At 41.8% G+C, this 26,103-nt stretch overlaps 1 protein-coding gene and 1 long non-coding RNA gene across 9 annotated transcripts in view; one reads left to right on the top strand and one right to left on the bottom strand.

Moving 5' to 3' along the window:
• The window catches only part of ELMO1 (engulfment and cell motility 1), a 594,699-nt gene that overhangs the window by 142,260 nt on the left and 426,336 nt on the right, over nucleotides 1-26,103 (bottom strand). For all 8 annotated transcript variants that reach the window (XR_004370726.2, XM_032758309.1, XM_032758304.2 and 5 more), the window contains one exon: nucleotides 19,989-20,125. Coding sequence is in view for 7 of the 8 variants with exons in the window: in XM_032758309.1 (XP_032614200.1) it covers nucleotides 19,989-20,125 (137 nt within the window). In the remaining variant the exon portion in view is untranslated. The remainder of the gene's footprint in view (nucleotides 1-19,988; nucleotides 20,126-26,103) is intronic.
• LOC116812546 (uncharacterized) lies at nucleotides 4,207-20,319 on the top strand. Its single transcript, XR_004370727.2, has 3 exons — nucleotides 4,207-4,544; nucleotides 8,794-8,903; nucleotides 20,040-20,319. It is a non-coding gene; the product is annotated as an uncharacterized LOC116812546 (long non-coding RNA).

The raw sequence follows: 26,103 nt of genomic DNA, 5'->3' as shown, positions 1-26,103 counted from the left end.
GCTTATTCTCAATCTTCACCAAGAATAAGCTCTATAACCTAATTTGTGGAGAAATTAAATTTAGAAAAAAAATAATTTTATTTTATTGTCCAGTACTTGCCTGCAACTTTAAGCTACTAATTGCAGAAAGGAGTTAATTTGATAATAAAAATAAAAATTGGCCCTGAAGGGCAATAACCAATCCATGTATATACAATGCAAAAATGTATCCCTGCCCCCACCAAGTCATCTCAAGCTAAATATAGAACATGGTTTCCAAAATGCATTGCCTACAATTCTCTCCACACAATGAAAAGAATGAGAACGATGAAGCAAATCTTTCAAACAATCACATACACTGAACCTTGAATAAGTGCTCTTGCTTATGTTTTGTGAGAGTCTATTGTGTTGGACCTCTCAGCTATTCTGAACACACATTGAGAAAACATATTTCACACACAAAAAAATCCCAGTTGGGAAGTGAGGAGTTGGTGCATCTGTTCAAGTAATATTTAGGAAGTGCCTGAGATAATGCAATTTAACATGTTGCCCTGTGTTTCCTTCAAGTCTTGGGAACCCAAGAATACAGCCTTAATATCTTGAAAATAATAAAGTTCCATTTATTACATTTTCTGTTCATGAATTTCATTATATTTAATATCTTTTCCAAGCAGATTCATTCTGCTCACCTGGAGAGCTTCTATTCATATGATGCTCACTTAAATAAAGTTCTTCCTCTATGTAATTTTTCCTTTGCATTCTTTCCATACAATATATGTGCTATGGCTATTGCACACTTATCTCTTTTCACAGCTCTCGCCAATACTTGGAACCCTTTAGGGCTGGATTTACTAATACAACACCAGGAATACCGTCTCTAGATGTATCTGATAACTTAGCCAAGAAGACAAAATCCTACTGCAAACCTTAAACTTAGAGAGGTTATACAAGCCTTCTTCTGAGTACTTCTGTCACTCTATCCAGCATTGTAGTTACAGCCATGGGATGAGGATATCTGAAAACATCTCAGTGACTCATCCCCTGTTGTCTCCCATTCCTTTCTCCTCCCACTCCTGCAATCTCAGTCTGAGAGGGACTAGGGTGCTCTGAGAAGCACTCCTGAACACTACCTCTTTCAGAAATCCATTTTACAAGCAATCCAGGTGCTGGGTCCAGCTCTGTCTGCAATGTGGCTTACTTTTTTAATGGTATCACATCTGCTTTAGAACTTCCTTCCAGTTAATGAGTCTTTCTTGAATCAAGCCTGAGAGGGCTTTTGATCTCAGTACCAATCAACTTCAGGCTAAGATGCTGGGCACTAGCTGGGCTGGCAAAGCTGGCCCAAACTCATGCTCTATTTCAAGGAAGAATAAACAAACTTAGCCTGAATTTATAACATGCAATGTCAAGATAAAGAAATTCCTCCTAGACTGACACCACTTATCAGACCACACCGGGAGCTTGGTGCCAGTTCCACAGCCACATAATTTAAAGTGTTTCTTTAAAAAACGTGATTGTAAGATAATACATGTTAGGTAGTAAAGATTGGGAACATTAAAGACATAGTAAAAAAGAAAAATATAATTAATCACACTATGCAGAAGAAACCATTTTTCTTTCAAACCCACAACCCAACATCATAGAACGCATTGTTAAAATCATTCGATCTGGCTGGGTGCCGTGGCTCACGCCTGCAATCCCAGCACTTTGGGAGACCGCAGTGGGCAGATCATGAGGTCAGGAGATCAAGACCATCCTGGCCAACATTGTGAAACCCCTAGAAGTACAAAAATCTCTACTAGAAGTACAAAAATTAGCTGGGCATGGTGTAATAAAAGTCTCTACTAGAAGTACAAAAATTAGCTGGGCATGGTGGTGTGCACCTGTAGTCCCAGGTACTCGGGAGGCTGAGGCAGGAGAATCGCTTGAACCCAGGAGGTGGTGGTTGCGGTGAGCCAAGATCATGCCACTGTACTCTAGCCTGGTGACAGAGTGAGACTCTGTCTTAAAAAAGAAAAAAAAAAAAAACTTTCAATCCTTTTTAGTTTGTAGTTTTATTTAGTTGAGATATAGTTTTGCATGCTGCTCTACTCACATTTAATATAGTACAAAACGTGTTTCTGGTATTTAGATACTATTCATGAATATCATTCCGAATGAGTAAAAAAATTTTAACAGATAAATAAATGTGTCCATAAATTAATTTATCAATCCCCACTGTTGAATAGTTGGGCTATTTTCAATTTCTCACTCATAAGTAACAATGAAATGAACATCTATATGCACATCTTTGTCTTCCCCCCTTGAATGACTATGATTCTAAATAGCTGTATTATATGGAATGGCTCTACAAATGAGATAATCAATGTTGGTGAATGTCCAACATTGAGCCAAAGGATCATGAGCCACAGGAAACTTGTCTCAACCAGTTTCTTAAAATTCTACTGAAATGTCAATGTTTCTGCCAGCAAAGTGGTAGCAGGGCATCCTTTCGTGTCATCATGAATGCCAATTCCTCCTTTCTGTTTTGCAGAAGGAGGCACAGGTCTTCTCCCCATGCAGAGGGGTGTAATTGACCTCACAAACAGCTGGAAGCCAGGACTCTCCAGCCTCAGCCCAGCGTGGTTTGGGAAGGGAAGTCTTTGCCATCATCTCAGCCCTGTCTGTGTGGGAGCACATTCCAGCACGAAAAATCAATTGGCTTTTGTCAGACAATAAATATCACCAAAAGAAAATCCAAAGACGTTTTTAAGACAGAAAAAAATATTCCTTTTCCTTTTCTTTTGGAAATAGCTTAATTTTTTTCGTCTTGGTCTTAAAAGAAATCGCCACTCGAAAATCACTCTTTTTCCTGTCATAGCCACACAATGCCCTTCAATGCCAAATTGAGTCCATAAGACTCAGTTTGTTCTGTAGATTGCAAAGTTTGTTCTAGAATGTGCTTTTTCCTTTTAAGACCTTATCAGCTGATTTAAAAATAAACATTATTAGCTATTTTTTTCAATAATAGGATAAAAATTCAATTTAAGTAACATTTGTTAAGCCCATATATATTTCTTTCTTTCTTCTTGGTAGGCACTCTGGGGTAGAAAGATGAGTAAGAATCAGTCCTGGTTCTTAGGGGTAGAGTCAAGAAAGAGAGAGTAGATACGACTTTCAAGCCTTTGGAATTCTGCAGCATTGCCTGGAGGTAGCCCTGAGGTGGGACAGAGAATGAATGGGAACCCATTTAAATCAAAGATAATTGACTAAAATAAGTTTCCAAACTTAGCGTATGGCTGAGTAAGTTAAGTGCTACAAGACAGGGGAAGAAAAGTGAACATAAGAGGGAAAATTCCTCCTGTCCCCATGGAGGGGCTCTGCAGGGCCCATGAGTTGGGCCTTGAAGGACAGGCAGATTTTTCACCAGAAAGAGTGAAGGTTCCTCCTTGCTGAGGGAACACAGTCAGGGACAGATACTGGGAAGTGCAAGGCATGCTGGGCACTCAGTATGACTAACGATGGGTTAGTAGGAGGTGTGCTGCTAGACATAATAGGCATGTTGTTTGGAAGAGTGGTTTAGGACAGAATGTGGAGTTTTGCTATCCTGCTGGAAGAAGAGAGAGCCAAAGGTTTTTGAAGACAGATGTCTTATGAGAAGAGCTGTGTCCTAGAAAGGTGTTTCTGGCAGCTAGGGGAAAGAGAACTTAGGCTTGGGTCAAGTCCAGATTTAGGAAGACCAATTAAAAGACAAACACATCATCTACACAAGAGATGATGGTGGCAGGAAGGCAGGATACAGAACAAATTAAGTCCATAAGTGAAAGGCACAGGGTGGCTAAGCTATGACAGGAGAAAGTGATTCTTGAGAGGAATGCTTTCTTTTAAGACCAGAAAAAAAATTAAGCTATTTCCAGGAGAGAAGGAAAATGATTTTGTTTTTTTCTGTCTTAACAACACCTTTAGATTTTCTTTTGGTGGTATTTACAGCCTGACAAAAGCCAATTGATTTTTCATGCTGGCATGTGTTCCTGCACAGAGACCGGGGCTGAGATAATGGTGCAGGAAAGTGGAGTCACAGCATTAAAAGGCAGGTGGCCCTTCTCATAGAGTGGTGGATCAGTAGGACTTGGGGACCTACTAGGGAGAAAAGGTAGGGAAGCCAGAGATCTCTCCTGGATTTCAAGTCCGAGATATGAGGTGGATTGTGATGTCACTCCTGGAGTTAGAGCCCACAGAAGGAGCAGCGGGAAGGGAGCCACGAGAATGGAGAGTTTAGTTTTGGACATCCCAAGTTTGAGGAGTCTGCAGACCATCTACCGGGGTGGAGCTCAGAAGACCGTGAGGGTGGAATTCTGTCTGCCTCAGGTGCTGGTTGAAGGTGGGGAGGAGGCAGTGGTAGGAGAGGAAAAGAGGAGGGCCTCAGGGAATGCCTGTGCTAAAGGGGTCAGTGCCATGGGAATGAGGAATGGAGAGGATCCCAGGAAGCACAGGAGGAAACACAAGTCAGTGCCTCAGAGCCAGGGAATAGGATGAACAAGAACAATCAGAAGGTGATCTTGAGCTAAATGAAGCAATTGCAGCAGGTGGGTGTGGGTGAACATCAGACCACGTTGAGGTGAGGAGGTGGGAAAGTGGAGATGTCATTCTCTCCTGGAAAATTTGGCAGTGCAGAGACGGACAGAGATTGGATAAGAGCTTGAAAGAGGAACAGGGTTGGAAAATATTGTTTAAGGACAGGAATGATTTTGGTATATTTTTAGGCTGAAGAGAAGAGATGGGGGTGGGGGAGGATGTGAATAACATGAAGGTATAAGGGATAAAAGATGTATTTTTATAAATTTTTTGATGTCTATCTTCTTAATCAGAGCAGGGATTCATAACAATGTGACTTCTTTCCAGTCTTAAATTTAGAACAACTCAACGACTCCTCTCAATTCCCACTTGCCTCTTAGAAATCATGTCTTTTGTGGCTACAGAGGTTTTCAAGTATTCAAAATATATATTAATGCACTTTGGAGTCATATTTCTTTTCTTGAGCTCAGTTATATTTTTAGTTACCCTTTAATTTTTTTTTCTAAAAATATTGCTAGTAACTGGAACAATAATATTTTATTTCTTACACATATATTCAATGTGCCATTTGTACATATATCTTAGGTGCATTGTATGCATATATAAATATATATATTCTGTATCTATATCTGTATATCTATATCTATCTTGCATGTAAGTTCATTTCCAAAGTCACAGTAAAAAAAATTTTTAAGGAGAGAGTGGCCCACAGGGTCAAGGGCTGCAAAGGTGGCAAACAAGATTGAGATTTAAAACTGTCCAACGAGGTCATTCTTTGTCAAAATCAGTGACTTTTGAGGCTAAAGAGGTTTTCAAGGACTGACACTATATTTTAGTGCTTTTTAGAGTCCTATTTCTCTTCTTTTGCTCAGTTATATTCTCGGTGTGGGCAGAAGGCAGGCTGCAGTGGATTAATACATGAAAAGGTGAGCTGGGAAACTGAGGCAATGACTTCAGAAACTGAGCTGGAGGAGCACAGGTGAATAGGGGGTTGAGAAAATCATTTATTTATTATTAAAAATGTGGGAGATTTGTGTGTGTTTATATTCTGGTGAGAAGACAGCATGTGAGAGGAAGAGACTGATGATGTAAAGATTAGAAATGATAACGGACAGAGCCCCAGAGCAAGTGAGAGGGGATGAAATTCAAAGCACAGAAGGAGGCCATCCCCAGGGCCACAGCGTTGTCTAGGAGGGAGGGTGGTGAGTACAGGATAAGAGAAAAGCCCCGGGTCATGCAGGCAGAGCTGGACTAGAATCCATGCCTCTCCATGCCTCATCTGGAGCGCCGTGTGTGCTGTGTGATCTTCGTGTCATTTCCCTCACCGGAATGGCCCCAAATGCTTTTCATTGATTAAGATGAGCAGAACAGTACTACAAATTTTGCAATTCAGAAATGGTCCAATATTGGCCATTTCATGTGGTTCCACCTAATCTTGGTTCATTTAACCCTCAAAACAACTCTATGACGATCAGTCTCTAGATGAAGAGACTGGGATACAGGGCAGGGCAATTAACCTGCTCAAGCTCACCCAGCAAGGAAACGAAGGAGCTAGGGTGTGAATCCCACTCCTTGGGTCCAGGGCCAATGCTCCTGACTTAGACTTTACTACGACTTATTGTGGTGAGTTAAATGATCACAGAACAAGAGAACATGAAAGAGAAATAGGTACTGTGAATAACACAGAAGACTGTGTCAGAAATCAACAGTAAATGCTTATGGGTAAATACCACTGATTCCATGTAATGTACAACAATTTTTGGTTGAGCCATTTGAAATTGCTGTACTTGTCGGACAAAAACAGTCCAATACTGGCAGTTGCATATGGCTGCATGTCATCTGTGTGTGTGTGTGTGTGTGTGTGTGTGTGAATCTGCAAATCTCTCTCTTGATTTCTCAGCTACGCAGGGGAGCAAAGGCTGAGGCTGCATCTGTGGCAGCTTCAGGTCTCCATTATCAGCCTAACAGCTTTTATAACTTGAAAATTTAATGAATAAAAAATTCTGGTAAGCTGCATCCAAAAAACATTGATTATCTTTTACTCACAGCCTTTTTTTTTCTGGTACGCGCACAAGCAAATTTTTATTCATCTGAATCCCTGACCGACCAGCATCTCCTCAGCTGAGGCTTGGAAGCAAATGTCCAGGCTTGCCCAGTGCCAAAACCACAATAAAACAAGCCAAGAACCCTTTTCAAACACACGTTGCGGCAAAGTATGTCCATTTTATATATACTTTTTGTGGCAATAAATGCATTTTAATAGGAAAAGCATCTCTGTGTGATGTGTGGGTCTTACCCTTTTCTACTTCTGCTTTAAGAACACATAGTGGCCAGGGAGCTTTCGGACAGAATCCCGTGCTCTGTGATTCACAAAATGGAAATCTGGCATTATATTCCAATGACATTTACTTCTGTGGCAGCTCAAGCGGCAAAAAGCCATATGCCATACACCTCGGATCCAGCCAAGCCACGCAAATATGTGAAAGAGAAAGAAGGAGAATAGGACCAGAAGAGTTCTGGGGAGCTGACTGCCTTCAGCACTTAAAACTCTCACTGTGGCAAGAACTGGGTCTTCCCACTCTTGTGACATTCTAAGGGGGATGCATTTTTTTCCCCAATTTAAGATAACTTCGGGAGGTAAAGGTAAAATACAAAAAAAAATTTTTGTGAATGGCATGATGTGTTCACACATGTAATTCAACATTCCTGCTGCACAAACACGTATTTCCTGGGCATGCTTGGGTAAGTACCAGTCCCCTACATGGGATGGAAGGTTGACAGTCACATTTGTCCTTTGCACTGGAAGGTCTCTCGGCAGCCATCCTGGGAAAGAATAAGCGCCATTACTGATGTTATTTTTCCCACTGGCCTGGAAACAAGGCTAGTGGGAAAAACAGTGCTACCAGAATGGCTAGGGTATGTGGGTTAAGCAGGCCTAAGAGCAATATAATAAATGAGTGAAGGTGAAAATGAAACAGAGGGATCTATACGTGTGTGTGTGTGTGTGTGTGTGTGTGTGTGTGTATATATATATGTAAATAAATATATGTAAATAAACATATATACACACACACGTGTGTGTATATGTATGTGTGCATATATGTATATGTGTATACACACACACACACACACACACACACACACACACACACACGTTTTTTAACAAGGAGTTCCAACCAATCTTCTTGGAAAAAGAAGAATTCAGTTTGTTTTGCAAAAGTTCAATGTCTTTGAAGCTTTCTATTCACCTTATATAAAGCTACATAGGTAGAAAAATAATGACAACTACCATTTTTATTAAGAAACAGATGGCAAAATCATTTCATAACTTCCTCAGAGTATTAGCATCTGAAGAGATTCTGATGGAGGGGTCTAGAAGTGTTTCTCAATAAGGCCTGTTGGCATTTGGAGCAAGAAAATTCTTTATTGTGTGGAATTTCAAAATACCCATGGCCTTCAGGAATTGAATAACAGTGGCCACCCCATATTAAGACGGTGTATATGAATTCAGCTTACTGGTCAGGTGGACCATTTTTAATGATCATTGAATTAAACATTTCTGGCCATTAATTAATTCAACACTCAACACAAAGTACTTGAGCAGATGCTACTTAAAAGCACCTGGAGGATATTAAGACATAAAATCTAGCTCTTGCTTCCAATGATATGTTGACTTTATTTGGGAAGACACACTTAAAAATAAACAACTACTATAGAGCTAGAAGATATTTTCCAAAAAATTTTGAATTCCATGCTATGGGAGTAGACGTACAAAATTTCATTCTGAATAAATAAAAGAGAGATGGTAACTATCTTGCTAAGGTGGCACTTGTGCAAAATCCTAAAGGATAAGTGAAATTTCAACAGGCAGATTGGGGAAGATGTTTCTGGTAGAGGGAATGAGATATGAAAATGCAATTGCACGTACAAGAAACGGTGGGCAGTTCAGGTAGAGCCTAGGGTAGGTGCAGGGTGAAGATATGGAGACAAAGCAGAAAAAGTATTTTAGGTGAATTAAAGATAAATCTGAACATCTTGCTAAGGCCATAAAATTTAATGAGTCAGGCAATGAACAGCCACAGAAGTTTTAAAAGCAAGAACGATATGGTCAGATCTGTGTTTGAAGAGATTTGGAAAATGGAAGGTTTCCAAGCTGGGAGATAAGTTGGTTTAACAGTTGCTGTCTTAGTCAGCTACTGTTATGTTAATGCTGTGTAACAAACAACTCCAACAGGTAAGAAGTTATTCTCACATTCACAGTTCTACAGGTCAGCTGAGGTGGCTCTTTCAAGCTCTGTGGGCTGACTGGAAAAACTGTGCTCCATATATCTCATTTTGGGACCTACACTGAAGGAGCAGTGGCTACCAAGGTATGTAGTTCTCATGATGATGGTAGAAGTGCAAAAGCCCAGCTCAATCACTTGAGCAACAGTCAAGCTTCTGCTCGTTTCACATCCATGCACATCTCACTGGCCCAAGCAAGTTCACTTGGCCAAGACAAAAGTCAAAGAGTGAAGGAAATACACTTCACCCATCATGAGGTCATAGCAAGGATTTGGAAGTATGCTACTACCACGAGGCAGTGCAGAACTGTGACCAGCCATTCAATCTATCACAATGGGGTGAGAGAAGAGGAAGACAGAAACTGAGGCAATGATGAAAAGGCAAAGGACCATGTGGTGATTGTACTGACTTTGGCCACTAATCAGTTTCACAGAGGGACTAGCCCATAAATTTCTAAGCAGAAACTTACTAGACCGCCAGCTCTACGACAGCAGGAACCATCCTGTCTTGCTCACCTCTGTACTCCCAGTGTCTACCACAAGCACTGTGTTGTAGACACAAATAAATATCTGTTGAAAGAATGAAGAGCATCTGAAGAGTAAGTTGGATAGTGACCCTATTAACCAAGATGTGGAATGCTGATGTGGCTGTGCTGTATGTACGATGGTGGTGATATAGTAACTTTGAGTACCTTCTAGATCCCAGCATGGTGCTGGATACTTAGAATACTGAAAGAGTAAGGCTCTGCTCTTAGGAAGCCTGACAGACAATTGCAGTTCACTGACATAAGTTCTAGGGACAAAACAAGAGGGACAACTCAGGGGCATCTGAGTGAGTTGTTGCCAAAAGTGATAGCTGCAGGCTTGAGCACTTTCCTGAGGAAGGTGGTGGTCCGATTGATATCTGAGCTGATTACCTGCCTAAATGACTTCCTCCTACACAGTTGGCCTGAGAATCTATTATTTTTAACGTTACCAGAATAGGAAGAAAACACATAGAAACCAGAAAATAAAGGGAAGAAGGAGGCGGGCGGAAGAAGAAATTCGGTTTGGAATTATCATCTCTCAAATTCAAGTTCTAATGTTCATTTTTCTCCCTGTAATAATTGCCAAAAAGGGGCTGGAATGTTGGGAGTGGTAGCTCACACCTTTAATCCCAGGTACTTGGGAGGCTGGGGTGGGAGGATTGTGTGAGGCCAGGAGTTTGAGATGAGCATGGGCAACATAATGAGACAATGTCTCAAATACAAGAAAGAAAAGAAAAGAAAAGAAAAGAAAAAAGAAGGAGGGAACCACTGCCAAATGTAGCCTTACTTTGATACCCTCTTCTGGCCTCTCAACCTCTGTCCTTGCTTCGGACTTGTCTGACTTAATGACTTGGCTCTATGACTGGTGACAGGGCAGGAGGGTCAGTGTGTGATTGAACAAGGAAGATCAGTGTTTAGCTCCTACTTGGAAAAATGAAGGCAGATAATCTTGACCCATAAGTCACTGTTGCTCAGATAAAAGAGCACAATTCTGAAAAATTTGCACAGACATATAAGCAATGTAAATTAGAGGTTGAATATGCATATGAAGTTGAATATGCATGTTTTATGATTTAGTCATTAAATATATATTTTAACTACCAAGCACCTAGATCTGGTATTCTGCAGAAAACATTTGGAAATCTCACTTAGGATCTCCTAACTTCTTCTAGCTCTTGTTTTGGAGTCTTTGCAAATAGCTTCCGATCCCACTCTCTCATTCTGACTGCTTGGTTTATCTTGTCTAGGGCTCCTTGTTGCCCTCAATCCTCCATTCGTCACAACATCTAGTACCCTCAGATGGCAATAGGGGGCACCTATATGACAGCACCTATGTGCTCTTCTGTTCTGCCTTAGGAGACTCATCTCTTTTTAGAAATGTGTTCTCAACCTCCCATGTAACATCATTTACTTTGCAATTACAAGATAAATATTTTCTTTTAAATCAATGAGGACTTGTATTTCATGAGAGATTCCTACCTAATGGTACCCTTCTTAGCTATCCAACTCTGGTTCCTATCTGCCCTTTAATTTAAAATGCCTAAATCTCATCATGCCTTACTTAAAATGTAGGTAATTTCCTTTTAATTGGACATATACTAATAGAATGGTTTCGGTGCCATTATCAAACCTTTCATATAATCCACAATGGAATCTGGAATTCAGGTCATAGAAACCAGTTAACAACTCCTACACAGCCCCAATGTATAGTTAATAAAATGAAAGAAGTTTCAGAAGTCACTGAACAGAGTTATGGAAAGCAGTTAACTTAAAGTCATCGTTATTCTCATGCTCAGGGATAGTCAGAAATTGAACCAAGAGACTGATATATCTCACTACTGTCCAGCAGAAGAACCAATCAATTATTTTCTCCTCCTAACTGGCAAATCTCAAGTTAGCACATGCTACACATGCAAAGAAACATACACTGGCTCTAGAAAGACTTCAGAAATGAGAAGCACCTCATGCAAAATCTTGAACACAAAGGAATACCCAAGAAGTATATTTACTACTGTCAGGCTTATTCAAAATGGTAAGATTCACTCTTGGTCTTGGTCAAGACCATTTTTATAAATGCTCCTGTTATAGAAAATGTCCAGAAAGCAAAACATATTAAAAATGTCTTCGGCTAAAGATAGCAGTCAACCTTTAAACAGGTTTTACATAGTTTAACCATTTTTATGAAAATCACATGGGCCGGGCGCAGTGGCTCATGCCTATAATCTCAGCACTTTGGGAGGCTGAGGTGGGTGGATCATGAGGTCAGGATATCAAGACCGTTCTGGCCAACAAGGTGAAACGTCGTCTCTACTAAAAATACAAAAATTAGCTGGGCGTGGTGGTGCGTGCCTGTAATCCCAGCTACTCAGGAGACTGAGGCAGGAGAATCACTTGAACCAGGGAGTTGGAGGTTGCGGTGAGCCGAGATCACACCACCGCACTCCAGCCTGGTGACAGAGCAAGGCTCTGTCTCAAAAAAAAGAAAATTACATGAACAGGGTCAACAAAATCCAACTCTCCCTGGATGACTCAGGTTCCTCGCATGCTCCTTCCTTATAAAGAGATGCTGCCAGGGCTGTAAATTCGGGGGTGGAGGGTTGGGAGATGCAGAGTACAGTGCACAACCCCAGGACAGTCCCTGAAAATTGGTCACCCTCTGAGGTCTTCTCTATGTTCTTCATAAAAGCTGCCATGGACCCCATGCAGCTGAGACCACCACGACAGCACACTTAGAAGTTAAGTCACTACTGGCTGGGCATGGTGGCTCACACCTGTAATCCCAGCACTTCAGGAGGCCAAGGCAGGTGAATCACCTGAGGTCAGGAGTTCAAGACCAGCCTGGCCAACATGGTGAAACCCCATCTGTACTAAAATTACAAAAATTAACCAGGCCTCATGGTGGGTGCCTGTAATCTCAGCTACTTGGGAGGCTGAGGCAGGAGAATCACTTGAATTCAGGATGCAGAGGTTGCAGTGAGCCGAGACTATGCCATGGCACTCCAGCCTGGGCGACAAGAGCGAGACTCTCTCTCAAAAAAAAAAAAAAAAAGAGTCACTACTAAGTTAATCACTAAACTTGAGGGAGCAGCTTGTCCACCTTTCCTGAAGATGTTTGCTGTCAGTGTTGCCATGAGTATCCTTTTCCTTTTCAGAGGCATTTGGAATCCTGTGTCACCCAGTCTTCTCCCAGCTCTCTATTACTGTGGACTGATGTTGGCTCCAGGCCAGCACTGAGCCTGCCAGTTTATCTGCCTGATGCCATCAGGGTGCACAGCCATCCTAGCTGTTGGTAATTACCTATTCCCATCTCACAGATGAGGAATCTGAAGCCGATAGAACCACGTCCCTTGCACAAGGTTACCCAGCTGGAAGGGAGGCCCTTGGCATTTTTATGTACTGTCCCCAGCCCCCTGCCTCACCTGCAGTACATTTGTTTGTGGGTGGGCTGGGGAGGAGTGACCACAGTGGTCAAAATCCCCTCTGTGGCCAAACTAAAGTTCAATGCACCCCCATACAGAAGTATAAAACAATCTGTATTTATGGATATCTGAACAAACTATCTGGGGAAATCAAGGCAGCTCAATTACACTGCATGATCAAGTGCAAATTACTGACACTTTAGGTTTTGCCTGTTGAGATTAGCACCTCCTATTTGTATAGGACAATTTGCAAAGCAAACCTAATGAGAGCTTAATCCCCACAGTGACTCTGGGAAGTATTATTTGTTACTATTGCCACTACCAGTTTACAGGTGAGAAGGGACTTGGTGGTTAGAGGACAAGCTCAAGGTCATACTGCTGTGAGGGGCCAACTGGGACTGCCACCAGATCCTCCTGCTAATTCAGCCTTGGTTCTTGCCTTTGCACCATACATTCTTGATGAGGGAGTGGGGACATCATCCTTAGGGAGGGCACAACAATGGTTCTCGGAGGAGTAAATCTTACTCTTTTTACCTAGAAGGCACAGGTATACATACATACACAAAGAGATATACAATATATCTGTAATTACAATTTCAGGGGGAGGGTAATTGGGGAAAAATACCTATAAAAACTCTCTAGCGGGGTGATAATGCAAAAGAGAAGGAGAGATATTGCTCTATACCACAGTGCTTCCCTGACTTGGCCAGGTTCATGTTACCTGTTATTAATACATATCTGCTTATGTATGACATTGGGGTTTATTTGAACATACACTTATTGAAAAAGATAAGTTACCAAAGTCACTTTCCCGGTCTTTCTGTTGCCTCTGGATAGTATAATTGACACTGAAGAGGACTGGAGAGGACATATCTTGATTGCTGCCCAACAGAAAGTGGCAAACTCCATGGAAATAGGTAACTCTATCTTACGCAAATAGCTTAAACGCAGACACACATATGAAACTCTTTGCTACCTATTCAACAGGGAATATCAAACAAATAATAATTAAATCTATTCATATAATGCATTTGCTTCTAGAGGAGGTTCCACTGCCTGTGTGGCAAGCCTAAGACCTTTGTGAAACATCAGAAGCCTTTTGAAAAAAAATGCTTGTTAATGGCCTAGACAGTTGAAAAATGGAAAACCTCATTGAACGACATTAGGGATCTTTAAAAGACTTCTCCTCTACTCAAATATGCATGTTTCAATTAAAACATACATCTACTTTATTAGCCACACCAGGCCCAGTTCAGATCAGTAACAGCAGCACTAGATGGAATTCTAATGAAGATAAACAACGCTGAGTCCTCCCAGCTTCCCCTGGGCATGGATGCACAAAGCTTCCTTTCACAGCTTGCTCCAAGATATTTTACAGTCACCTGCCTCATGCAAATGAGGAGACTCATGTTTATTCATGATGAGACTTACAGACCACCTTTCATTCCCTAGGCCAGCTCAGCTAACCAACAGAGCGCCCGCCGTCTGCACCACTATGAAGTTGAACTGCCCTAGTAAGGAGACTCCTGAATATATAATTGTCCCCTGAAAAGCATGCACAGAAAGTCAGTAAGCTGCAAACAGTTTGAGAAGCAAACACATTTCCCTTTTTTATTCACATGTTAGCTGCCTTTAAGGTTTTAAACACAATCCCTTTTCTATCCCACACTATAATCCACTAGATGTGACTAGCTGGTGGTTATTTCCTATGAATAATCTTCATAGGGGATTTCTCAGGATGTTTCCTTCTGTCCTGCTCTCCTGTTCTTCCTAATTGAGATTTTCTCCCATTGACTCGGATGAAGCTCACAGCCTGGCCAGGGGCAGCTGCAGCTTTGTTTAATGGGCCTGGGTTCTCCCTATGCACAGTCTCTGCTATTTTAAGGGATGGTTTTTCATTTGCAAGCCTGAGATTCTAAGCTCTATTGTGTGCGCTTAGTTTATTATGCTGCTAGATAAAGTTTCAAGATAGTGCTTTTACTCTAGAGTGACTTCATTTTTCAAATTAGTTTCTTCCATTCTGGTAATCTGAAAGTGTGGCACAATCATCTGATCTTGGCTTATAATGTCGATTTTGATAGTGTCTAAAGTGACGCCAATGCTAGGAACAAATATTTTGACGGTTTCTAAAAGGGTCAATCATCAGCGAAGAGATCTGGGCAACTAGTAATTGTTGGGGAGGACTTAATTCTCACCAGCCATTAAATACGTGAAAATCATGGGACCTGCTGATTTTTAGGTTGCCACCATGTGTTTCACACGGGAAACTAAGGTACCTAATAAAGTTGTTTGGAGGAAGACACTTCCAAAATCCATGAAAATTTCAGCTTAAAGCCTATTTTTGTCAAAGTTACATGGGTTACTAATTCAGTTCAGAATTTACTGTGAAATTCATAGCTTCACTTTTTTTTTTTTTTTTAACATAGTCAAAAAATGTCCGTTTGTGAAAAGGGCAATTTACTCATTTTTCATAGACAGGCTTTATCTTGTTCAGTACAAAAGAACACTCCACAACTACATATGCCATTTTTACTTCCTCAGAGGATTTTTACAGTAATTACTTCAATTTATTATCACTCTACCAAAAGACAGGGTGATGTATCCTTTTAAAAACTATTATTATATTTAGATTCTCAGACATAGAGCTCTGGAATAGCAGATCCAGGATGAAAAGCTGGGTCACACAGGTAAACAAGCATCCTACTCCATCAATGCATGAAATTTACAGTAGCTTGTGATAAGTATCACATGTGTTAATCATGGCGAGTCTATTAACATAAATCACCTTTAATGATCAAATCTATCTTAATGAAAATACTCATTCATAGCTTTCCCCCTCCGATGATTTAATTAATCTGTGGTGCGGTTGGCCAGTGGGATAACAGGGTTTTCAAAAGCCCCCAGGTGATTCTAATGTACAGCTAAAGCTGAGAAACACTGCTACACACAGACATATACTTTAAAGTGTGTACTCTCATTAGATTTTTTTTTTTACAGTGGAGTAGTTAGCTACACATGCTTTAAATGAGATTCCCATACCTAAAATATCCAAGTTACTTGTGTCCCCTTTCTTATCCCACTCAAAAATGAGGATTTCAATGAAATGATTATGGGGCTGCTTGTGTGCTGAGGTATCCAGCTGCAGTTTAGCTCTTTTCTAATGCCCATAAAAATGAATAATGCATGCTCTAAAATATTGGTAATAAAAGACAAAAACATAGAACAAAACTCAATGGCCTGAATCAATGGATTATTCTGCAGAGTGCTATATTGAGAAACTGAAAGTACTTTTCAAAGCATAAATATTTTAATCACTCTCCAATTCTACTTCTCTTATATAAATAAAAAACATTCCATCTGCTGCTTCCCAAGCCCGGAAGAGCAGACGACAGCTGCTTTTCCAAACACCCTCTTCCAGCAGTGGCATTAACTACCAAGCACTAGATATCTATAAACCGGTGTCCCAAGCAAGGCGGGCTGTAGAAGCTATTCCTGCCTCTGATAGAATCCAGCATAGTTTGTTGGGCAAATCAAAATTTAAATTGAGGGACACTCCTTCTCCAGTGAGGAGCTAAAGAAGACAGATAGCTAAGCCCTGCTCACAGAGCCCTGGGTCTCAGGGTTGACAAATAAATCCACCTTCCATGCTCTGTTTACAGTGGCAAGAACCTGAGATAGTGTCCAAGAAAGTTGAAGAGAAATTATGTTTCATGTTGGGCTTTTTAAAGATATTTCTGAATTTGAATTTGGACAGTCAGAGAATAAGCAAAAAAACATTAAATCTACCAGTAACTCACAACCCACATTTGTTCTTAAATTCAATCTCCTCTGCTACCAAGTTAATAACAAGAAGAAAAGTGAACTGATTTAACTTTCAGCTCTTCTCTCTTCTCCAATTTATTATCAGGTAAAGCAGAACACTGGCTGATAGATGGGCAGCAGAAAAAAAATCAGAAAGGCAGTCTTCAAAATGAACTAGAAGCTGTCACAAAGAGGCTTCCTTTTTAAAAAGGCTAGTGGAGGCAGAACAGGGCCATAAAAGAAAAGGGACATAATTATATCTGTATCTGAGCTGCCACTAGCAGAACTCTGTGACAGGTATTATGTCTACCAGCAAAAAGAAAAGCAAACAAAAGGCTCGTCTGTCTGTGTTTCATTAATTTAACCTGATCTACACATCTAAAAACCTAATATAGCTGCAAATCAAATACACACTGGAAATAGGCAGAATAACAGCTTCCCATTGGTGCCTGCGTTCCAATCCTCAGAACCTGAGAATACGTTACCTTCTGCAGCACAGGGGAATTGGGGTTGCAGATAGAATTAAGGTTATTAGCAGCCAACTTTAAGATGGGAAGATGATGCCGGATTATCCAGGTCTCCCAATGTAATCACAAGGTCCTTAAAGGTGGAAGGCCAAGGCAGAAGAGGGATCAGGGTGATGGGATGGCATCTGAGAAGGACTCAAGCTGCTTTTGCTGGCTTTGAAGATGGACAACAAGGACATAAGCCAAGGAATGCAGGTGACCACCAGAAAGTGAAAAAGGCAAGGAAACAAATTCTCTCCTAGAGCCTCTGGAAAGAAACACAGCTCTGCGGCCACCTTGATTTGTCCCAGTGAAATCCATTGCTGGCTTCTGAACTATGAACTGTAAAATACATTTGCATTGTCTAAGCTACTAAATTTGTGGTAATTTGTTCTATCAGCAACAGAAAAGTGATATACACATGACAAAAATGTAAATATCTGATATATTTTTCTGGTTACATAAGTAAGGCATGCATAGTACTGAAAAAAAGAAAAAAAAAGCAAACACGATGAAAGTATTTAATGTAGAAAATTAAAATTCCTTGTCCTTCCCATCCTGGATTTTCCTCTGATATCTGCTCTTGCCTGATGGCTATTTGGATGTGAGGCAGGACCCTCTGGCCCTCAGGCCTGGAGCTGCCTGTCCTGAGCCATAAACTGTCATCCTTACTTGGCAGTAGAGGTGTGACCCCCAGCATTAGTTTATGATCTGTAAACAATGCAAAAAGATGGCATTAGAGCTGCAGTAAGAAACTGCACCCAAAACCTGGCTCTTAGGTCTTGCTGAAGAGATTTCACAGCCATATAGGCTAATTATGATAAAAGTTTCACAGTGACACTCTAGGGGGCTTGCTGTCACCTGGCAGGGCCCTGAACAGGCAGGATGTCTGCCACCAATCTGAGCACATGGCCATGATAAGCCACAGGGACCCTAGAGCTATGGTCACCTCCCTCCACCAGCTGTGCCCACCTCCTCCAGCCTGGGGCCTCTGGCTTCCTTTCTAACAAGGAACTCTTGGTGGTTCATGTTACAAACAGTAACTTCTATAGGATTTAAGTGTCTGAATGCTCATCTCCAGAGTCAGTCCTCTGCAGAACTTTCATAATATTTTCTACACAGCTTATCTGTGCCTAGATCAACAACAATAATATCTGAAACATTATTATTTGCAGATATTATTCTGCAAAAATGCAGAATTTATAATTCAGGAAAAGCAGGATAAATGAGATCTCTCAGAAAACAGACATCTGATACCCAAATCCATGGTGAGGTCTCCTTCTCCTGGAGGAACAGGTGTCCCCAGCTCGCAAAGCTGAGGACTGGATGGCTTTCACACAGCAGCACATGAAAGAGCTGAAATGATCCAGGGCAAAGTGGCCTTAGTCCCTTAGCCAATTTCAAAGACTACTGATTTAACTCTCTTTTTTGGTTTGATTGAACAAAGGCCTCCCTGCTCCTCCTTCCCTCTTTCCCAGGGATGATTTGCACCTGAAATGCAAAGTCTGTCATAATCAAGTGAAGTACACTTAGGAGGCTGCAGTTATAATCATAAGGAAATTAATGGGCTTCTTTTCTCCACTTTCCTTCTTGAATCATGCCTGTCCTCCGACTTAGCTGCTCAGACACACGACAGCTCTGGATTGCAGCTTCTGGACCAGTGCTCTCCACAGAAGGGCATTACTGGGGTCTATTTCAATGAATTCAATCGATGACCAAGATGCAAAGGACAGATCGTTGGGATGACAAAGATGATATGGCAGGTGAGACCACTGTGTTGAGGAAGAAAGTCAGGTTAGGACCTGATTGAAGCTTAGGTCCTTTTCCTGATTTTCTTTCTTTTCAATTGGTGTTGGTTCAAGATGCCACAAACAGGAAATATAGTGGGAAACAAGGATGAGATGTATATCCATAGAGAAGGTGACAGGGAGGAAATGACCAACAAGTATATTAAGTGCAGGTGAAATTCAGATATTATGTTATGCACCAAGCATGCCCATGAAAGCCCCACAGTATGACTGAGGGCCAGACCCTTCGATTCTTACAGTCACAGCCCTTAGTGCTGGGTGAGTGGTCATGGGTGATGGGCCCGACCACAGTCAGAGCGGTATATAGCAGCAAATTAAAAGTACTAAAGGCTGCAATAGTTATTATTGCTAATCAGGCCTTTATCTAAGGACAAAGATTTTGCTTCTCTATGAAAGCATGGACAGTGAGTGCTTCTGCTCTCTTTAAGTTGGCCAATGCCCTTCCCTCTGCTCATTATTCACACACAAATGGAAATGTGAAAGTCACACTCTTGTGAGACATTATGATATAGAAAACCAAAGGACATCTCAGTTCAAAGGATCAAATGCTTCCTGTAAACCAAGAAACGTTGCATATAACCTTAATGACTCAGTTCTTGGAAAGGGATCTTTCATTTTAATAAAAACTCTTTTTGACGTAGCACGGGGCAGATGATCACAACACATGCATAATCCACAAAGAAACCACTGGACTAGGTGGAGCAGTATTCCTGACCTCATTTGCTCTGTACCAGTCTCCTGGACAGGTGGAGGGAAGGCCCCCTCCCCGGCAGATCTTGCAATACTGACAAGGCATCCCAAACTAATGCTATGAAAGGAAACATTCACCTTGATACTGTGTCTCAAGAAAAACTCTCTGCTGGTGGCTCCGACTTAGACAAAGGAACAAAGCTGCTCCAAGCTTATCCCCAGAGGGATGAGGTCATCCCCAGCACACAGATTCATGTCTACACAGGGATGTTTGTCTTTCTTCATTCTTGAAGCAACTATCATTGCAATCTTCCTCATTTCCCCACCTTGCCAATTGCCTTCTGCACACAGCTGAGGGACTACCCAGCAGGCCCCTTTAGCATCGCGGGAATCCTCTGCCTCTATCCGAGATCCACATTACCTTGTTGAAATCTTCAGAAGTTGCCCTCATTTCCTTCCATGTCTTGTTCAGGAGCTGGATACAGATGCAGAAAAACTCCTCAAAGGATCTGTCGTGGGTGAAGAACATCGGGTGGAAGTCGTTGCAGGTCTCACTAGCTGGAGGAAAGAGATGGAAAATAAGGGAAGAAGTTTTAAAACAGTGAAACACAAGAACATAACCACAGGTATGTGCCCCGAAGGGAGACAAGTGGAGGTATCTTTGGTTCAGGCAATAATGGTGAAAAAGTATTTTTGAAAAAGCAACCAAAGGATGGCCCCCATACAACTTGGAAGTTTAAGGCCAGATAGTCAGATCTAGCCTTAGGCACATATTTTGACTGCTAAAAGTCAGTCCCTAACCCATGCCAGGACATGACCCTCTTGGCTTTGTTCCAAAACTGCTGTGTTGATTATGAGCCCTATATCTGCCTTTTTGACCTTATATAGATTATTCAAACTGCCCTCAGGCACAGCTCCTCCGTCACCCTCCATTTCCTCTTTCTTATCAGAATAACTGGCAGAAGATGGGTTTTCCTGAATACACAATTAATTGCAACTTTGAAAATAGCATCCATGATTATTTCTCCAGGGGGCTCTTTTCTCTCTTATGGCAGTAAGCAGGGGACATTTGAGATCATTAACCATCTGATGCCATTAACCATTTGTTTTACACTTCCAGGCACAGATGGCTGGAAGTCAAAGCAACCTGAATGGCTTTGAAGGTGGCAACTGGTCCAGTCCTGGGCAAAACCATAAAATCAGCCAAAACTACCTTCAAGTCCCCATTGTAGAGCTTCCTTGGGTCACACCTAGTGCTCGGAACTTTAGGTCTGGTCCCTACTCTCCTCCTCCTCCTCCTCAGACCAGCACCCCAGCCCCTCCCATCATCCCATCTGTCAAGCTTACATTTTTATAGCCCTTTGGTACATTATACCTCATTTGATCTTTACAGTTCCTCTTACCACTCATATCTTATGGATGAGGATATTGTGGAGCCCAAGGAACTAAGGTTTGTGACCCCCAGAACCAATACCCTAAGGTTTTTTTAAAAAAAACATATGTGCTGTTACATAGAGTGAAAGTCTATTTTATTTGGAATCTCTTTTTTTTTTAAAAAAAAATATTACTTTAAGTTCTGGAATACAAGTACAGAATGTGCAGGTTTGTTACATAGGTATATATGTAACATGGTGGTTTGTATGAGAACTGGATGACTTTCAGGCTTTTAAACAGCAGCACATCAACCCATCATCTACATTTTAAGCCCCGCATGCATTAGCTATTTGTCCTAATGCTATCTATCCCCCAGTCCTCCGACTCCCCAACTGGCCCCAGTGTGTGTTGTTCCCCTCCCTGTGTCCCTGTGTTCTCAATGTTTAACTCCCACTTATGAGTGAGAATATAAGGTGTTTCATTTGCTGTTGGAATCTATTTTAAGGTCAATTCATCCTCAAGGCTCAGAATGGTAGGGTTTCAGGCCCTGGGAATCCAGGACAGGATGGAGGGAGGGGTGGGAGCAGGCTCACAGCAGAGAGCTTCTGTTCTCAGGGAGAGCCCTGGTGCCTGCCATGAGGATGAGCAGCGAATCTACTTAGAATCCTATAGAGCAGGCCCCCAGTGAACAAACCCTGATCAAGCCTCATGGAAACACACTCAAGTGTACATGGCTACCAAGCTATTACACACCAACCTCTTCTCTCTTCAACCTTCATGAATACAGTGAATTTCAGACTTCTCAACAGTTTAAAACAACAGCAAAGTGGTGTTTATTTGCACAGCTCACCATTTCTAAAGGGCACAACCCGATTTGAAGATATGGTAATGCTGTTTTCTTCCGGATAAAGTGAGGGCATGGGCCAGGAGCAATGCACAGTCCTGTAGGAAGAGTCCGGGGGTGGGGGGGCGGGGGGACAGAAGATTTGGGTTCAAGTGCAGCCCAAGCCAATCAAGAGCAAGTCATTTTACCTTTCTGAGCTTCAATTTTCTTAACTAAAAATATAGTGGGCTGGGCACAGTGGCTCACACCTGTAATCCCAGCGCTTTGGGAGGCTGAGGTGGGTGGATCATCTGAGGTCAGGAGTTTGAGAGACCAGCCTGGCCAACATGCTGAAATCCTGTCTCTACTAAAAACACAAAAATTAGCTGGGCATGGTGGCATGCCCCTCTAGTCCCAGCTACTCTGGAGGCTGAGACAGGAGAATCGCTTGAATCCAGGAGGTGGAGGTTGCAGTGAACCGAGATCACACCACTGCACTCCAGCCTGGGCGACAAGAGCGAAACTCCGTCTCCCCCCCCCCCAAAAAAAAAAAAAAAAAGGAAATGAAGTCACCTCTGCCTTCTCCCTAGGCTTCAAAGCATATCAAATAAGCCAACTGAGGGCAAAGTGCTTTGGACAGGATACAAGTTAACACCGATATGGAGGGAAGTGGTGGTGATGACAATAAATATTGCACCTGCCTACTATTTCCAGGAACATGAGTTTTTCTGTGATTTTTCCCCACTAATTCCTAGTCCAGCCTGTTCATATTTCAGCAGTTAGAAGCAAGAACATATAAGTGATCCCACCCTAGCCTGTGTTACTAGCAGAGAGATGGCAAATGTGAAGTTTTGACTTGTGATACAAAGGTATTTAAGAAACTCAGAAGATCAACACTGGCAGACTGTGCAGTTTGCTGCCCTGGGCAACGAGAGGTTGGTCTCACTTTTATAAGCACCAAAGCCAATGAAATTTACAAATCTTCAGCTGTACTTTAAAACACTATTGCCATCTAAGAATTTGTTATTAATCACATTAACACAGTATCATTTTTGGATCTAGTGTGATTATTTACTTTATGCCCTAAAGTTTTTATGTGATGAGTGGAGTTAAGATAGCCAGAAAAAACTGAGACTTGCAAGCCCTGCTCTTGCTTGGGTAAAGAGGGAGGGAAGTGACATCATTAATAATTAACTAGATAATTCATTGGGTACATATGACATGCCAACAGCTCTACAAGCACTATTCTTGTAACAACCCTGGAAGGTAGGCCTTATGGACATCCTCATTTTATATATGAGAAAGGTAAAACTTGGATAAATAACACCTTCCATCATGAGCTTTTTTTAGTTGGCCCAAATGAGCATCTGAAATCCAGTCAGCTGACCCAGCAACAGGCTTCCTCCCTTAGTTGACATCAAGAGCTCATTGCATTTCTTTGTGGTTGCTGCTTTGAAAATTAATTCCCCCACCCACTCTTTTAGGTCTCCCGTACTCCTCCTTCAACATAAACCCAGATCATGACCTGCAGTCCAATGTGGATCACAGCAATGTGTAGCCAGTGCCTGCTGACTAAGAACACTCAGCCATGAGATAGCAGTACCAAGGCCAGCACCGCCAGCAGCCATGCACCCGGCACTGGATGACGGACTTCATAGTCACTTATTATGTCAGGCACAAAAGGAAGATATTACTAACTTCTTTTTAAGATTATAAATAGGAGATTGAGAAGGCTTGGTGACTTCTCCAAGGTCACATGGTTTGCAAGCGGTGGTGCTAGATTTCAAGGTCGAGTTGGCTCCAAAGCCCATCATTATTCTGCTTCACTCACTTTCCTCATTCTGTTTCTCAATTAACCCTGCCTCCAATGCACCTCTGCCAACACAAATCTGAAACAATCGTTTTTCTATCCACAGAAAATATTTATGAAGTACAATCTTACAAGAGGCGCAGCTTCACCTATTAATGCTGATGTATATTTACTGTGTAAGATTCCTCTGCTTTCCTCCTACTACTTGTGGCTTATGTGGAGTTAGGTTGGAATCACCAGGGTTACGCTCCCCTTCTGCATCTTACTCCTCCTTTCCTGGGTCTGGGCAAAGCTGCACTCTCGACAACCCTGTTGAACAGCCAAGAAATCGTCGACCTGGTTGCTAGCTTCTGCTGAACCAACCCTTTTTTCTTCCTCAAGATATTTTATCTTTCTCAGCTTCTCTAACACATCAAGGTTTCCCCAGGTACTCAGGCACTAGGGAAAGGTCACACTGGATGAATGTATTTGATTTATTTCAAAAAGCTCACCAGTTGGGTTTCACGTTAATAGAACCTGAGTTTTGTTCATGAAAACGTGCCCAGCTAAAAAAGTACAATTTGCAGCCTCCCTTGTGATTAAGAGTCGTCATATGACCCAATCCCAAAAACACAGATAAGTGAACGCTGCTGGGCACTGTTCCCAGGAAAGACCTTTAAAAGGGGAAAGACTTGGTTGCCTTGTGGCCTTTTGTCTCTGCCTCCCCACTTCAACTTCTTCATGTCTGGAACACAGGAGTGATGACTGGAGCTCCTGCAGCCATTTTGTCAGCATAAAAATGAGGGCTATATCCTAGACAGTTAGTAGGAGCTCCTGATGACACCATGGAGTCACCACAGCAAACTGGAATTGGAATTCTTTTGAATGTAATTCTTTGTACACAGTTTGTTGGTAGGTAATTTGTTTAAGCCATGTGAAATTAATATTATAAAAAAAAACCCAAGTAAGCACATTGACAATAGCATAAGAAAACATGTGCTCAAGATCACTGGAGGTCAGAGAAAACAAAGGAATGAGGAGGCAGGATAGTACAGTGGTGAGAGTGAGAAAGGCTTGCATTCAAATAATTAAATGTGATGCCCCCTAGCGTGCCATAAAACTTTAGACAAATAAACCCCCCTGAACCTGTTTCCTCATCTGTGAAATATATAACCACATAAAGTCTGTAAGCATGAAGTTAGATTATGTACATAAAGTGTGCAGTAAAGTGCCTAGCACATGGCATAGGATTAGTAAACGGTGGCTATTAGTTACTATTTTTTTTTTTTTTTTTGAGACAGAGTTTTGCTTCTGTTGCCCAGGCTGGAGAGCAATGGCGTGATCTCAGCTCACCACAACCTCTGCCTCCTGGGTTCAAGCGATTCTCCTGCCTCAGCCTCCTGAGTAGCTGGTATTATAGGTGTGTGCCACCACACCTGGCTAATTGTGTATTTTTAGTAGAGACAGGGTTTCTCCATGTTGGTCAAGCTGGTCTTGAACTCCTGACCTCAGGTGATCCGCCCGCCTCGGCCTCCCAAAGTACTGGGATTACAGGCATGAACCACTGTGCCTGGCCTAGTTACTATTTTTAATCAAGCACATGGCATAGGTTTAGTAAATGGTGGCTATTAGTGACTATTTTTTTCTTTTTTTTTTTTTTTTGAGATGAAGTCTTGCTCTGTCACCCAGGCTGGGGTGGAAAGGTGCAATTGTGGCTCACTGCAACCTCTTCCTCCTGGGTTCAAGCGATTCTCCTGCCTCAGCCTCCCGAGTAGCTGGGACTACAGGTGCATGACACCACGCCCGGCTAATTTTTGTGTTTTTAGTAGAGATGGGGTTTCGCCATGTTAGCCAGGCTGTTCTCAAACTCCTGACCTCAGGTGATCTGCTCGCCTCTACCTCGCAAAGTGCAGGGATTACAGGCAAGAGCCATCATGCACAGCTAGTTATTATTTGTAATCAAGTACATGGCATAGGCTTAGTAAATGGTGGCTATTAGTTACTATTTTTAATCATCATTCTCAACACATTATATAGCTTCTTAAAGACTCCAACAATTCTTGGAAAAAACGACTTTAAAGTTCATATGGAACCAAAAAAGAGCCCGCATCGCCAAGTCAATCCTAAGCCAAAAGAACAAAGCTGGAGGCATCATGCTACCTGACTTCAAACTATACTACAAGGCTACAGCAACCAAAACAGCATGGTACTGGTACCACAACAGAGACATAGATCAATGGAACAGAACAGAGCCCTCAGAAATGATGCCGCATACCTACAACTATCTGATCTTTGACAAACCTGACAAAAACAAGAAATGGGGAAAGGATTCCCTATTTAATAAATGGTGCTGGGAAAACTGGCTAGCCATATGTAGAAAGCTGAAACTGGATCCCTTCCTTATATCTTATACAAAAATTAATTCAAGATGGATTAAAGACTTAAATGTTAGACCTAAAACCATTAAAATCCTACAGGAAAACCTAGGCAATACCATTCAGGCCATAGGCGAGGGCAAGGACTTCATGTCTAAAACACCAAAAGCAATGG

Source organism: Hylobates moloch, unplaced genomic scaffold (assembly GCF_009828535.3).
Source record: "Hylobates moloch isolate HMO894 unplaced genomic scaffold, HMol_V3 SCAFFOLD_1, whole genome shotgun sequence".
Lineage (NCBI taxonomy): Eukaryota > Metazoa > Chordata > Mammalia > Primates > Hylobatidae > Hylobates > Hylobates moloch.
This window is presented reverse-complemented; position numbering and strand designations above follow the sequence as displayed.